This window comes from Camelina sativa, chromosome 9 (genome assembly GCF_000633955.1).
Source record: "Camelina sativa cultivar DH55 chromosome 9, Cs, whole genome shotgun sequence".
NCBI lineage: Eukaryota > Viridiplantae > Streptophyta > Magnoliopsida > Brassicales > Brassicaceae > Camelina > Camelina sativa.
This window is the reverse complement of record NC_025693.1, coordinates 30,916,911-30,932,596: the sequence shown is the minus strand read 5'-3', so window position 1 is coordinate 30,932,596 and position 15,686 is coordinate 30,916,911. Positions and strand designations below refer to the sequence as shown.

Sequence of the window (15,686 nt, the reverse complement as noted above, 5' to 3'; positions counted from 1 at the left end):
AAAAAAAAAAAAGCTTCTTGCGGTTGATTTTGAAATCTCGTCGCCGGCGTCGGACTAAAAACAAGAGAAGAGAGATTTGCTCATCAGAGAAAGAGGGTTTTTTTTTTTATAGATGGTGAAGGAAACGGAGTACTACGATGTGCTTGGCGTTAGCCCAACTGCTACTGAAGCTGAGATCAAGAAAGCTTACTACATAAAGGTTCAATTTTTATTATTATGGGTTTCTTCTGTTTATCTAGATCCGGTGAGTTTGAATAATTCGAGTATAGTGATTGTGTTGGGTCGTTTTGTTTATTATTATATACACAGGCACGCCAAGTTCATCCAGATAAAAACCCAGATGATCCTCAAGCTGCACAAAACTTTCAGGTTACTTTAGATTTCCAAAAAAGATTGAGCTTTTAACAAATTCCAATCAGATTCAGTAAAAACTTACTTACTTTGGTGATTAGCTTTGTTGTTTTTGTAAAATCATTAGTACCAATTTTTATCTCCAAAATTCTTGGATTTTTAGGATCATGTCTGAGGTAGTGGAATAAGTTCATGTTCTATATATATCAAGAATGAGAATTGATGTTCCTGTTAATCTCTTCTATGTATGGTTTACATGGCTAGTGGAGATGTGTCTTGAGAGTTGTATTCTCTCTTATCATCTGCTTGTTTTGGATGTTTTGGCTAGATTTTTTTTTCAAACAGTAACTTGTTATTCAGGTGTTGGGAGAGGCCTATCAAGTGCTAAGTGATTCAGGACAACGCCAAGCTTATGATGCTTGTGGCAAGTCAGGGATCTCTACGTTAGTCTTTTTTTCTTGCTGAGTTTACTGACATGGGTGCGAAAAGTGTTGCGACTTTTTTCATTGGTGCTTACTTGTTTTTTGTTCTTTTTTTTTCAAGTGATGCAATCATCGATCCTGCTGCAATATTTGCAATGCTTTTTGGTAGTGAACTTTTCGAAGGGTACATAGGACAGCTTGCTATGGCATCAATGGCTTCACTTGATATCTTCACTGAAGGGGATGAGTTTGATACCAAAAAGATTCAAGAAAAAATGAGGGTAAGTTTTGGATTTATTAGTGTCCCCTGCTCAAAACCAAGTCCTCCTTGTACAAAATTTGCTAAAATTGTAGATTGTGTTTTGTTTCAGATTGTCCAGAAAGAAAGAGAAGACAAGCTCTCTGAGGTTCTCAAAGACCGACTCTACGAATATGTGATAAACAAAGACGAATTTGTCAGTAAAGCTGAAGCTGAAGTAGCTAGACTCTCAAATGCAGGTAATATATTCTGTAGAGTGTTCCGTGTTCTGTAGTTATGCACTTTTGCTTTCTCTTTCAATCAATGCCATCTCTATGCTGAATTGAGTCTCACCCGCTCCCCCTTCTACTTTGATATTCTTCAGCTTATGGTGTGGATATGTTGAATACAATTGGGTATATATATGTAAGACAAGCAGCAAAAGAGTTGGGGAAGAAAGCTATATATCTCGGAGTACCATTCGTTGCTGAATGGTTTAGGAACAAAGGTCATTTCATCAAATCTCAAATAACAGCTGCAACAGGTTAGATAAAAGAAGTAACTAATTAAGAACGTTCTTTGTTAGATTCTCTAGAATCTGTTCTTCTCTCTTAGGAAGCAAGGCATGTAGTGATTTTGTTTTCTTTTCGTGGCTGCTTATTGTCATTGTAGGCGCATATGCTTTGTTCCAGTTGCAGGAGGAAATGAAAAGGCAGCTAAATACTGAAGGAAATTATACTGAGGAGGAACTTGAGGAATACCTTCAAACCCATAAAAGAGTGATGATTGATTCACTGTGGAAGCTCAATGTTGCGGATATCGAAGCCACTCTTTGTCGTGTTTGTCAGCTGGTTTGTTTAGCTTAACCAATACTCATGTTCACATCTGACCTCTCTTTGTTTAGTTTCTCTGGTTTGTTAAACTTATCTATGAATCTTTTTGTTCAGGTTCTTCAAGATCCAGAAGCCAAAAGAGAGGAGCTTCGTACAAGAGCAAGAGGGTTAAAAACTCTGGGGAGGATCTTCCAGGTAATATCTGGTTTCATTTCCTTCTTATAGTCTGGCGGGTTGTTAGAGTGTGATTTGGGAATTAAGATACAAGACTAACCTAAAGCATTCATACAGAGAGCCAAAACAGCTAGTGAAAGTGATCCTTTAGAAAATAATGAACCTCAAAAACTAAACGGAAATGGAAGGGGTCACGACCATGATACCTCTACATCACCAAAATCCAGTGAAGCATCTCACTCCACCTCTGGTCCTCAGGTATCATTTCACATGAACCTTTTGCTTATCTTTGATCTTTCCATTTCACCAAACTCATCACTCTCCATCTTCAACGATGGATAAATCTTCTTTGTCTGAATTGTGTTAGATAGACATAACATTCATGCTTGTGTTGTTTAGTAGAAACACTCTGAATCAGTCACAATCTCATAAACAGTTCAAATCGAAACTAGTTAACTGTTTTCTTGTTTGGTAATCTAATAGGAACCACATAGCCCCTACGTGGAAGAAATCAAACTAGGAGATGAACAATTCAACTATTACTTCCCAAGACCAGCACCACCTCCTGGCGCAGGGAAGCACTCCTCGACTGGCTATGATTGATTCAGGTGAGATCAGAGGTACTGTAGCGGTTTCTTGCTTATTCAAAACCCTTTTGTAAATTATATGTAACATGCAGTCTTAGCATATTTGATATTGCAGTTGTGTGCCATGTATGTAAAATTTTCGTTGTTTTTTCTTTTGTTTTGGGGGATCCAATGTGAATTTGGGATTTGTTAGAAGAAAATTATTAATGTTGAAAGCACATGAACATATCTTTAATAGATGTTACACTAAAACAGTAAAACTACACCGATAATTTTATATTTTATAATGTAAATTTTGTTTAATTACTGTTTTCAATATATTAATTAATATTTTAAAAAAACTAAGGTAAAATATTTTTAAAAATAACAATTTAAAAATAAAAACTGGAAGACATTTTTAAGTTTTAACTATGAATTGTTTTCTTAAATTATTCTCCAAATTATTCTTGATTTTTTTGGAATGAAATCTTAATAATCAAATTCCAAACAATTATATAAGTTTAAATTAAGAAATTTTATAGGAAAAATAATGATTGTGAATTACAACACATGGCAACACATGCAAACAATATAAATATCTTATTAACTACATGAACTATTATCCTCACGTAATGATATGCATGAACAAACATGAATTCTGTGTATAATATCATAACCATCAAGTTCTGGTGCTTTGTTCGCCAGAATTCAGTGTTGACTAGCATTGACCGGCATTGATCGGCATTTAATTTTTTATATGAAAAAAAAAATAACTACCTATGAATTATAAAAAAAATTATATGTTAAAAAAAAAATTAAAAATTAATATATTTAAAAATTAAAAAAAAAAATTATATGTTAAAAAAAACAATTTGGAAGATAGTTTTACCTATGAATTGTTTTCTTAGATTATTCCAAATTATTTTGGATTCTTTTAGTAGAATGAAATCTTCTAATAAGAGTAGATTTCATTCTATAAAACATTAATTAAAATGAAATTGTTTGTGTAGAATGATTAATTAAAAACAAAAAAAAATGATTAATTAATTAAAACATTAATTAAAATGAATTAAAATTAATTAAAGTAAATTCCTAAAATGATTTTAATTCAAATTATTTTGGATTCTTTTAGTAGAATGAAATCTTCTAATAAGGGGAGATTTCATTCTAATAAACATTAATTAAAATGAAATCTTTTAGTAGAATGAAATCTTCTAATAATCTAGATTTCATTCTAGCTTTTGAATGGTTTTAATTTACCAAATACTAAATCTAATAAGATATTAGGGTTATAAATGATTTTAGAATTATTAAAGGATATATTTTTTTATTAAAAATAATAATAAATTAAAAGATGCATGAACTAAAAGTAATGCCATATATTCAACCGATTCAGTAATGCCATATATAAAAAGATGTCATCACAACCGATTCAATATCGTGCGCGAAATAAATCAAATGGGTCGGAAGAAGCCGAGTGCTCGTGGTGGAGATGATGATGATGAGCAGAAACCTGCTGCGTCATCTCTCGTTGTTGGTGCAACTAAATCTAAGAAGAAGGCTGTTAAAATTGATGAAGATCATGAGTACTCAATAAATACTGAGGAAGAGAAAGTTGTTATCGCTGCGAAGAAGAAGAAGAAGAAGGGTAAAAACGGCTTTGCGGTTTTAGCTTTTGATATCCTTGGAGGTGATGATAGCGAAGAAGTTGATGGAGATGAGGAAGAAGGCTCTCCCGGTGAAATCACGTTTTCGGGTAAGAAGAAATCTTCTAAACAGAAGGGCAGAAGTGTCTTGGCCTCATTAGGCGATGACTCAGTTGCAGACGAAAGTGGTCTAGCTAAAACTCCTGTTGTAGAAACTGGAAAGAATAAGAAAAAGAAGAAGAATAAGAGTGGTAGGACAGTAGAGGAAGAGGATGATTTGGACAAACTTCTTGCAGAACTTGGAGAAACCCCTGCTGCTGCTTCATCCACCCCTGGAGAAGAGAGAGTTCAAGCTCAGCCTGGGCCAGTTGCACCGGTACAGAATGCTGGTGAGAAGGAAGGAAAAGAAGAGACTGTTGAGAGTGCTGCAGCGAAGAAAAAGAAAAAGAAGAAGGAGAAAGAGAAGGAAAAAAAAGCAGCAACCTCTTATGTAGAGGCTAAGGAGGAAAAACAAGAAGAATCAGTAACTGAGGCACAACAGCCGAAGAAGAAGGATGCAAAGGGTAAAGCAGCAGAGAAAAAAATTCCCAAACATGTTAGAGAGATGCAAGAGGCTCTTGCACGGATGCAAGAAGCCGAAGAGCGAAAAAAGAAGGAAGAAGAAGAGAAATTGAGAAAGGAGGAAGAGGAGCGCCGCAGGCAGGAAGAGCTTGAGGCTCAAGCTGAGGAGGCTAAGCGTAAGAGAAAGGAAAAGGAAAAGGAGAAACTCTTGAGGAAGAAGCAAGAGGGCAAGCTTCTAACTGCAAAGCAAAAGGCTGAAGCTCAGAAGAGGGAGGCTTTTAAGAATCAGCTCCTGGCTGCTGGTGGAGGTCTTCCTGTTGCAGATAATGATGGTGACGCTACTTCTTCAAAGCGTCCCATTTATGCCAACAAGAAAAAATCATCTCGCCAGAAAGGCAATGACACTTCTGTCCAGGTGGAAGATGAGGTAGAGCCAACAGAGCACCATGCAGGTGCACCAGATACTTTAGCAGACACTGAAAAGATTGATTTAGTAGAATCATTAAACTCAGATGAGAAATCAGGACCTCCTCAGGAGAATGGGGCTAGGGAAGATGATGAAGAAGATGAATGGGATGCAAAAATTTGGGATAATGTTGATCTTAACATCAAAGGTGATTTTGATGATGAAGAGGAAGAAGCTCAGCCTGTGGTTAAGAAAGAATTAAAGGATGCTGTATCAAAATGCACATGATTCATGTTAGTATGAAATGTAGTTCTTTGTTCTTCTTCCTAGTGTTTCATCTAATGTCTGTTTTTAGTTTTATCTTTTGAATTTCTACACAGACCCTGAAGCTGAAAAACCAGCAGGTATGGGCAAGCCAACAACAGCTGCTGTAAAAGCTGTGCATGAAGTGGAAGATGCTAAGCAGACAAAACGTGCTAAGAAGGGTAAAGGTTTAGCTTCGAGTGAAGTTATAGAAGAAGGTGGAGAAAATCTCCGTTCTATTATTTGCTGTATCATGGGTCATGTCGATGCTGGTAAAACAAAGCTGTTGGATTGCATCAGAGGAACAAATGTACAGGAAGGTGAGGCTGGAGGTATTACTCAGCAGATTGGTGCAACTTATTTACCTGCGGAAAACATCCGAGAGAGGACTATGGAACTGAGAGCTGATGCACAACTTAATGTGCCCGGTGTATTGGTTATCGATACACCTGGCCATGAGTCCTTCACGAATCTGCGGTCTAGAGGTTCAAGTTTGTGTGACATTGCCATTTTGGTGGTTGACATAACGCATCGGTTACAGCCGCAAACAATAGAATCTCTAAATCTCTTGAGAATGAGGAATACAGAGTTCATTGTTGCATTGAATAAGGTGAGACTGCTTGTCATTCTGTTTGGATGGGGTCTTTGTTCTATGTTTTTAGTACAAAGTGGGAGAAACTTATTTAGATAGGAAATAAAATTCTTACAACTTCCAGGTGGATAGGATTTATGGATGGAAAACATGCAAGAATGCTCCTTTCGTGAAGGCAATTAGACAGCAAACTAAAGCTGTTAAAGAATTATTTAACAAGAAGCTCGCTGAGGTAAGTCATACATCTAGAGTTTCTTATGTATGATTTGAGCTATCACTTTGGTTTACATATCGTTCAAGTTTTGTTGTTTCACTGGTGTTCCCAGATTAAAACCCAGTTCCAGGATCAAGGACTCAACACTGAGCTTTATTACAAGAATAAAGAAAAGGGAGAATGTCTCAGTATTGTTCCCACTAGTGCTATTAGGTATGTATCTCTGCTTATTTGTTTCTAATGTACAGCGTAACAGATCTCTTGCTAAGATAGTTGGTTCTTGATATTTGCAGTGGGGAAGGGATCCCAGATCTCTTGCTGTTTTTGGTTCAATATGCTCAGAAAACAATGGTTAAGAAACTTACATATGTTGACAAAGTGGAGGTCTCTCCCCTATCTCTTTTAAAATAACACTTGTTTCTGCATTACTTCAGCATGAGGATTCTGATCCTTTCTTGAAATTTTTGAATAGTGTACTGTCCTTGAGGTCAAAGTTATTGAAGGCCATGGTACAACAATTGATGTTGTGTTGGTAAACGGTGAACTCCATGAAGGTGATCAAATCGTCGTTTGTGGGCTACAGGCTAGTAAAAACTTTATTTTCTAAATCCAAACAAGTAATGCACTTGGGTATTTATAGATCTTAGTATAGTGATCTTATGTCTTCCTCATATTTCAGGGACCTATTGTCACAACGATTAGAGCATTACTGACTCCTCATCCAATGAAGGAGTCAAGAGTGAAGGGTACTTATCTGCATCACAAAAAAATAAAGGCTGCACAGAGCATCAAGATTACTGCTCAGGGACTTGAACACGCAGTTGCTGGTACTTGCCTGCATGTGGTTGGACCTGATGATGACATGGATGCAATTAAGAATTCGGTTATGGAAGATATGGAGTCAGTTATGAGCAGAATTGAAAAAAGTGGTGAAGGAGTTTATGTACAAGCGTCTACACTAGGGTCATTAGAAGCATTGCTTGAATTCTTGAAGTCCCCAGCTGTAAGGATACCAGTCAGTGGTATTGGCATAGGGCCTGTGCATAAGAAGGATATAATGAAGGCTGGAGTGATGCTCGAGAAGAAAAAAGAAGATGCTATAATTTTGGCTTTTGACGTCAAAGTGACTACAGAGGCTCGTGAACTTGCTGACGATATGGGAGTTAAAATCTTCTGCGCTGATATCATCTATCATCTATTCGATCTATATAAGGATTACATTGAGAAAATCAAAGAGGAGAAAAAGAAGGAATCAGCCGATGAAGTAGTCTTCCCATGTATCCTTAACATTCTACGTGAGTTCAATAAGAAAGACCCAATAGTGCTTGGAGTTAAGGTCGTCGACGGTATACTTAAGGTATCCTATTCTTACTCTTCTATATTCTCTCGGTAACTTGCACAATACGAGTCATTGGAGGATTCTCATTCTTTTTAACATTCGTCTTGGTTTTTAGATCGGAACCCCCATTTGTGTCCCCAGCAGAGAGTTTATAGATATTGGCCGCATTGCCTCTATTGAGAAGAACCACAAGCCTGTTGACTATGCAGAGAAAGGCGACGAGGTGGCGATTAAGGTAATAACAACTTTTGTTTACAGAGAGAGACAAAAGAGAGTACTTATGGTTGCTGAAGTTTCAACTTGATGCATTCACCTTGTAATGAAGATGCTTTTCTCCTCTGGTGGTATAACACAGATTGTTGCTTCAAATCGTGAAGAACAGAAGACGTTTGGAAGGCACTTTGACAAGAAAGATGAGCTTGTGAGTCACATTTCGAGGAGATCTATCGACATACTCAAAGAAAACTACAAGGTAAGCGGAGGATAAGATAAGTTATTTCCCATTCTGCGTTTTCTATAAATCATCATCATCATCGTTCTGACCAAAAACAAAAAAAAAAACATAACAAATGCAGAATGAAATGTCTCCAGAGAAATGGGAGCTCATTTTGAAACTGAAGAGACTCTTCAAGATTCTCTGAACATTCACATGTCTACTCTGGAGCTTAAAACACTCGCAGGCTTGTTATGTATTGTCTGCTGCAGAAAAAACGCGATTCATCTTCCTGATTCTAGTCTAAACATTTAGAAAAGAAGTGAGAGAGGTTAGTTAAGGAGAGAGACAAAATAATGTTGTTGTCTAAATTATACATAGAGGATGCTTCCTAGTTTGCTTTGGACTTTTTTTAAATCTTATTTTCTGGTTATTGTATGAGGTAGATAACCGATTCCCCACTGCGGGATAAGTTCCTAATTTAGAAATTCAAGAAGAACTATTATTGTAAAACTATAATGACCTCAAGCATAAAGAAGAAATGCCAGAAACTTACTACAATAAAAAGGGAAACACACAAGATTGTTGATAACAATTTTAAGCTACTGTTGATTCAAGAAAAGGGTAATCGGTATAACCCACGACAGGATCAGAAGTGTAAAACGTTGGTCTATCATATTTATTGAGCGGTGCATCAACTTGGAACCTCTTTGGCAGATCAGGGTTGGCCAGAAACCATCTACCATAAGCCACGAGATCGGTTCTTCCCTTTGACACGGCCTCATTCCCATCTTCCCTCGTGAAACCTCCTGCAGAGATAAAAGTACCCTTAAAGGCTTTCCTCATAGGAATTAACGTGTGAGGACATGCATGTACTTCCCCCATTGTTTTCATTCTGGCTTCAATCACATGACAGTAGAGGATTCCGTATTTGTTCAGAGATTCCGCCATGTAAAGCCCCAATGCTCCTGGATTAGTGTCTCCGGATTCCATGTAGTCAGCAAACGGAGAGAGCCTGATACCAACACGGTCTGGTCCGATCTCCTTAGCCACTGCATCAACTATTTCTAAAGCGAATCTGCAACGTTTTTCCAATGATCCACCGTACTCATCAGTTCTATCATTCACCGTATCTTTCATGAACTGGTCGATCAGATAGCCATTAGCTCCATGAATCTCAACTCCATCAAAGCCTGCAATAACAAAAAAAAAACATTCAAAAGATAAGAATCTTGAAATGATTTATTCAGCTTCTTGAATTATTCCCAAATCAAGATTCACTTACCAGCTTCCATAGCATTTCTTGCTGCAAGCCTAAAATCGTTGACAATGCCGGGGATTTCTTCGATGTCTAGCCGTCTTGGAGGAGTAAACATGGCTTCGTCAATACCGTTAGAGCGGATTTGAGGCATCAATGGCTTAGCCGAACAAGAGATAGGAGCTTGTCCATTTGGCTGGAACCCTCGGTTAGAAACACGGCCAACATGCCAGATCTGACAGAAGAAGACACCACCTTTGGCATGAACAGCATCAACGATTGGTTTCCATGCCTCCACATGCTCTTTAGTCCATATCCCAGGAGTATCTTGATACCTTTGAAGATCAACAAATCACACAAATGTGGTAGGATCAGAATCAAAGACCCACAGAAATAAATAAAAACGTAACATTTAATCAAGAAAAAGGAAGAATATTTAAGTTACCCTTGAGCTGTATCTGAAACTCCAGTGGCTTCAGTGATGAGAAAACCTCCTGGAGTGGTTCTCTGAGAGTAATAAATTGCAGCGTGAGGCTGAGGAACGTTTCCGTACGATCTCTGTCTCGTCAGTGGCGCCAGAACAACCCTATATATATAGAAACAAAACGAATCAAGCTTTTGTTATCTTGAAGGAGCAGCACAAGTCATCAAAACGACAAAGTAAGTTAAAAAAAAAATATTACCTATGAGAAAGATTGAATCTTCCCATCTTATAGGGAGTGAGAAGAGGTATACTCTGTTTTGCTACTGCGTTTTCCATTTCCATGAATTTCGGATTTTGTTTGATTTTATTTTATTTTTTTCTTTCGAAACCACTTTCAAGTTATTGTTTTCCTTGGATTGTGGAGGATAATGAATATGTCTCGCACATATTTATACACACATTGATTGATCAAAAGAAGTAGGAACGTGAGTCTTTATTTCGTCTATAAAGGAACGTGGACGTCATTGAGGACGCATTTGTGGACCCTTATAAATCCATCCACTTGGAATATTTTTACTTCTTCATGATGACGAATGCATTGACGACATGAAAGCACTTTGAACTTAACCTATATTCTTTCCTTTGTTCCTCCCTATCATCTACATACAGTCTGTTCGGATTCGACTTTTTCGATCCGTTGGAGCTTTATACAGAACATAACAAATGGTGGGGACTCGTATGGTTTCAATCACTTCTTTTGTTTTGGTTTGACTTTATGAAAAATTTGACCACCGACAATAATATGCTATGCTTTTTGTTTTCTGCGCAACATAGTAAAGAGTCGGAAGAATGTGAATTGAGACTCAAATGGAAGATTAAAAGAGACATAAACACACACTAAATTGCGGCATTATCACATCAAACAGATATAAGAAACCAACCATTTTGGGTGTATATGTGTAATGTGTCCCGCCCACCTTGCTTGACTAGTTTAGGTCACAAAATAAAGGTGATCAATCCCAAATAACAGCTGCAACAGTTTGAAAGTGACAAAGCTCTTTATCATTGGAATCAGATTTGGGCCTTAAGTTTATGTTATAAGCCCAGTATTAAAAAAAACTCCTAACACTTGTTGGCCTAAACCGTTTTATTTTTGGGCCTTAAGTTGCTGCTAAGTGGTTTTAGCATAACGCCGCCAAGCCTATGATGCACGTCAGGGATCTCAGTGTTAGTCTTTGTCTTGTGTGTGACATGGGATCTTCTCGGTGCAAAAGTGTCGGTCCTTACTCCTTGTTTTTGTTCATCCTTTCAATAATGTAACAATCATCGCAACATTTTTTGGTAGCCAAATTGAAGGGTACATATAGGACAGCATTACTTGATATTGCCAAAAAAACTACAAGAAAGAATGAGGGTAAGTTCTGGATTTATTAATAACTCAAAGCCAAGTGTTCCTAGTTGATGCTATACCCTTAAAGTGTGTGTGTGTGTGTGTGTGTGTATTATTCCTTTATCGTGTGGTTTGGGGGAAATTAATATGAATTTGGGCTTGTTATAAGACAATGATTGATGTTGGAATCTCACATGAAAAAAGCTCTTTTGTAACAAATGTGTTGGAGATCATGTGTTCACATTACTATATGTGTTGAGGCACAGGCTAAGTTGTGCAGATTTTGTCCTCTTAAAATGACTTATAATGCATTATTAGCTGTCCCTTTTTATTTGCATATGGGAGAAATTTACAATGACCCATCATTATTTCTTAAACTATTCATTAAACACACAAATTACAAAAGCTATATAAGTATTTTTTTGTTGTGGTAGTGATTTCTTTTTTTTTCCCCATTGGAACTTAAATGATACGGTAATGAATCAAATTGCATTAGCTGGAACAAAGGACAAAACTCAATAATTTAGTCTCGAAAATGTTTGGCTTGAGTGTGACGGTGTGACTGTGAGTCTGTGACCAATGGGAAATTGTGATTCTTTCTATTATTAATTAATTCGAAAATTATGGTTATTATAAAAGGTGTGAAAGCTTAACTCCTAGCCGTTGATGGCTTGATGCTATAATTTTGTTCAGTTTAGATCTTCAAACAATGTTATAAAATGTTAATCGATATGTCCCACTATATTATATGGTTTGAAATGAATAATAATCCAAAGTAAGTACGTCTTAATTACCGTTAAAATTTCGCTGTTATCAGTTCCGTGTGGCTTAATTGAAGACGTAAGTACTGTTATTAGAGACGTCGTTGATATAGAGAGATTAAAAAGCACGACGTTACCAAAGGGGGTATAAAAGACAAAAGAATCCTTGTACAGAACTCATCCTGAAATAATAACAAGTGGACCAAAAGAGAAATAAAGAAGGTCAAATATGGTAAACGACACGCGTCAATGGAGAATAATCATAAATTTAATAATAATGTTTCGAAATCTTCAGATATGAATTAAAAAAAAAAAAAAAGGAAATATACAAATCCAAGGAAAGCATCAATGGTGGAAGAAGAAGCTTGCTTGTGAGATTATTATATCCAGCGAGCTACGACGAGTCAAGCAGTAGTAGTGAACCATAAGTAGTACCACATAGTGTGTGTGTGTGTGTGAGAAAGAGAGAGAGAGAGAGAGAGAGAGAGAGAGAGAGAGAGACGTGTTAGTGTGTGTTTTCTTCGCCAAGCTACCACGGCGTGAATCGACTTTTTTTAGTTCCCAGATCTCATCTCTTCCGTGTTTGATTCACTAGAAATCTGCAGGCGAGAATCGAGATTTATCAGATCTCGTTTTCGCTTGCATTTAGGTTTTTTTTCAAAAAAAAAAAAAATCAAATCAAATCAAATCGAGATCTCCGGATCTGAGTAGTGTCGGTGTTCAATTTTTCAAAAATGGAGAAAACTGAGAGCGAGAAGAAATCGCCGGTGTCAGACGTCGGAGCATGGGCTATGAATGTAATCAGCTCCGTTGGAATCATCATGGCTAATAAACAGCTCATGTCCTCCTCTGGGTTCGGATTTGGCTTTGGTACGTCTCTCTCTCTCTCTCGCTCTCTCTGATTCTGTGATCTAACCTCTCTCATCTTGACGAATCTGATGATTTCTTTATAATAATGATTCCACACAGCTACAACTCTTACGGGGTTTCACTTCGCCTTCACTGCACTTGTTGGTATGGTCTCAAACGCTACAGGACTATCAGCATCTAAGCATGTTCCTCTTTGGGAGCTTCTTTGGTTCTCCATTGTTGCTAACGTCTCCATTGCTGCTATGAACTTTAGTCTTATGCTCAACTCTGTTGGCTTCTACCAAGTAATAATTTCTTTCTTTTTGATTTTGACTCTTTGTGTTACTCTGTTGAAAGATCTTTCGTTTTGATTTTGATTTTGATTTTGATTTGTGTTGTTGTCATATAGATTTCGAAATTGAGCATGATTCCGGTGGTATGCGTGTTGGAATGGATTATACATAGCAAGCATTACTGTAAAGAAGTGAAAGCTTCTGTTATGGTTGTGGTTATTGGTGTTGGCATCTGTACTGTCACTGATGTCAAAGTTAATGCCAAAGGTTTCATTTGTGCATGCACTGCTGTTTTCTCTACATCTCTCCAGCAGATTGTAAGTTTTTTTTTATTCTCACCATCCCTTTCTTTATAGTTATAGATCTGGCTTTGCTTCTCTTTGCCTGCTTTGATCTCTCTTTCGTTCTTGAAACACAAAGGCTCAAACTTTTCTTGGATCTGGAAGGGAACCTTTTGTCTCTTTAATCTCGATTTATGTATAATCTGTATGTTTGGCCTCCCAGTCCCAGATCTGAAATTCAAAAGCTAATCTGGGAGACACAGTTACTTGCTGTAATCCTGAAAATGGCATTTATTCTCAAGTGTTTTGGCTAATAAATTTTCAATTTTTTCTATTGGTAACAGTCAATAGGTTCTCTGCAAAAGAAGTACTCAGTAGGATCTTTTGAATTGCTGAGCAAAACAGCCCCAATCCAAGCCATTTCACTTCTCATCTTTGGCCCCTTTGTTGACTATTTCTTGAGCGGCAAATTCATATCTACTTACAAGATGACTTACGGTGCCATTGTAAGTTAAAAAAATTCAACTTCTTTAAGATTGAGATGACTCAAAACTAAACGCAAAATCTTTACTCTTATCTCTAAATTTTTGCAGTTCTGCATTCTTCTCTCCTGTGCATTAGCTGTTTTCTGTAACATAAGCCAGTATCTCTGCATCGGAAGATTCTCAGCTACATCCTTCCAAGTTCTAGGCCACATGAAAACAGTCTGCGTCCTCACATTAGGATGGCTTCTCTTTGATTCCGAGATGACATTCAAGAACATCGCCGGGATGGCCATAGCTATTGTTGGGATGGTGATCTATAGTTGGGCGGTTGATGTAGAGAAACAGAGAAACGCAAAGTCGACGCCACACGGCAAAAACAGTATGACCGAAGATGAGATTAAGCTACTCAAAGAAGGAGTTGAGCATATCGACTTGAAAGACGTTGAGCTCGGTGACACTAAACCATAAAAGTGTGTGTGGTGCTTATCATCCAATTTCAAATTACACGTCGAAACTGATTCTTTATACAAATATTTCCTTTGTGTGCTATTTTCACTTTATTCTTTCCACTTTAGATCATTTTGGGCCTTTAGAAAGCCCAAATATCCTTCTTTGCTTAAAAGTACAAGACCCATCTTAAATAGTGATATGTTCGTTCTATATAAAGTAATACAGAAATGTCAACTGAACCATGGGAGTGTTATTCATTTAATATTATTACACTAAGAATTACCAAAACAGATATTTTTGTATTTTATGAATGATTCAATGGCATAAAATTTTCTAACAGTGTGACCAGTGTCCAAATGTTATAAATTTGGTGGAAACGAGCATAATAACTCAGGTCATGAGTCAGGACATGTGATGTATGTTTTAAAAAATACAAGAAAGTACATGTGATGTGGTTTAAAGCTATAAGGGAATGATTAAAACAAAAGCTAGGAGGGTTATTTATTTCACTGGGAGCTGTAAATAATTTTTTGTTAATAATAGATTTGTGATTGGATTGGGCATGAAAAGTTTTACTGGATGGTGGTAGTAAAAATAATAATAAAAAGTTACTGAGTTAAGTAATAAGATGGGAAAGAATTGGGGAGGTCCCAGTAATATGAAACCAGACCCCAAAAAAGATCCAAATCCTACAACTAGGTACCATGCTATTACTAGGCCCTCTTTTTCCCTCTGCTTTAATGTCTTTATTGGAACCCTCAAAACCTATAGACAATTCATAAAAGATCAAAACAAAATTTTAGAGAAAAGAATCACCTTTTTTCTTTTTAATTTTCTCAATAATAAATATATTTTCTAAAACAAAATTATAATCTTAATTGATAAAATTTTGGTCACTAATCTTCACATATTTCTTCTTGTTTTTTTTTTTGTTTGGCCAAAATCTTTATAAATGAAAGCTTTGTATTTTCAACTTCCAAAGCCAAAATAATCACAGCAATCTTGTTGTTCTTGGATAAGTCATTGCATTTATTATTTAAACCTCAATGGTGGTCGCTTGACTTAGCAGTTATACATACACTGATCTTGGACGTGTTTTTTTAGACCAAACCAAAAAAGCAAATACTAGAAAAATTTGACTTTTACATGTTCTCCCTTAACCCTCATTAGTAGTAGTAAACGTCCTTCACGTGCTCATGGAATCAACTTTATAATAAGGGTTTAGATTAGATGATGTCTAATTAGTAATTTACCCATATAATGACCGACTTAAAACCTCAATTTTTTTCCCAATATGAGGTACCAATTAAATTTCCAAAACTCTTAAAACTTTTCATTTTTGCTAGTATTTCAGAAAGTGTGAAAACCGAAGAGATTTAAACATTATTAACAGAGATCTTTTCTCCTTTTTTTTTTT

At 36.6% G+C, this 15,686-nt stretch overlaps 3 protein-coding genes and 1 pseudogene across 4 annotated transcripts in view; 3 read left to right on the top strand and 1 right to left on the bottom strand.

The window, feature by feature from the left end:
- Positions 1 to 2,825, top strand: part of LOC104713337 (chaperone protein dnaJ 10) — a 4,555-nt gene extending 1,730 nt beyond the window's left edge. The window contains exons 1-10 of one of the 2 annotated variants that reach the window (XM_010430432.1): positions 7 to 199; positions 310 to 369; positions 712 to 794; positions 895 to 1,054; positions 1,145 to 1,271; positions 1,397 to 1,555; positions 1,684 to 1,862; positions 1,959 to 2,039; positions 2,136 to 2,276; positions 2,502 to 2,825. In XM_010430432.1, coding sequence (XP_010428734.1) covers positions 113 to 199; positions 310 to 369; positions 712 to 794; positions 895 to 1,054; positions 1,145 to 1,271; positions 1,397 to 1,555; positions 1,684 to 1,862; positions 1,959 to 2,039; positions 2,136 to 2,276; positions 2,502 to 2,621 — 1,197 coding nt within the window. In that variant the 5' untranslated portion in view covers positions 7 to 112 and the 3' untranslated portion in view covers positions 2,622 to 2,825. Of the gene's footprint in view, positions 1 to 6; positions 200 to 309; positions 370 to 711; positions 795 to 894; positions 1,055 to 1,144; positions 1,272 to 1,396; positions 1,556 to 1,683; positions 1,863 to 1,958; positions 2,040 to 2,135; positions 2,277 to 2,501 lie in introns of those variants that run through there. The other variant, XM_010430433.1, reaches the window with a different exon arrangement.
- On the top strand, positions 3,830 to 8,427 carry LOC104713335 (annotated as a pseudogene).
- LOC104713336 (12-oxophytodienoate reductase 1) lies at positions 8,526 to 10,194 on the bottom strand. The gene is made up of 4 exons (XM_010430431.2): positions 10,020 to 10,194; positions 9,782 to 9,922; positions 9,364 to 9,671; positions 8,526 to 9,271 (listed from the first exon to the last, which is right to left on the bottom strand). Exons 1-4 carry the CDS (start codon positions 10,100 to 10,102, stop codon positions 8,676 to 8,678), a joined length of 1,128 nt encoding a protein of 375 aa, XP_010428733.1. The 5' UTR covers positions 10,103 to 10,194; the 3' UTR covers positions 8,526 to 8,675.
- Positions 12,213 to 14,511, top strand: LOC104713334 (UDP-galactose transporter 2). The gene is made up of 5 exons (XM_010430430.2): positions 12,213 to 12,781; positions 12,881 to 13,065; positions 13,170 to 13,370; positions 13,679 to 13,840; positions 13,928 to 14,511. The coding sequence occupies exons 1-5, from the start codon at positions 12,646 to 12,648 to the stop codon at positions 14,285 to 14,287; spliced, it is 1,044 nt and encodes a 347-aa protein (XP_010428732.1). The 5' UTR covers positions 12,213 to 12,645; the 3' UTR covers positions 14,288 to 14,511.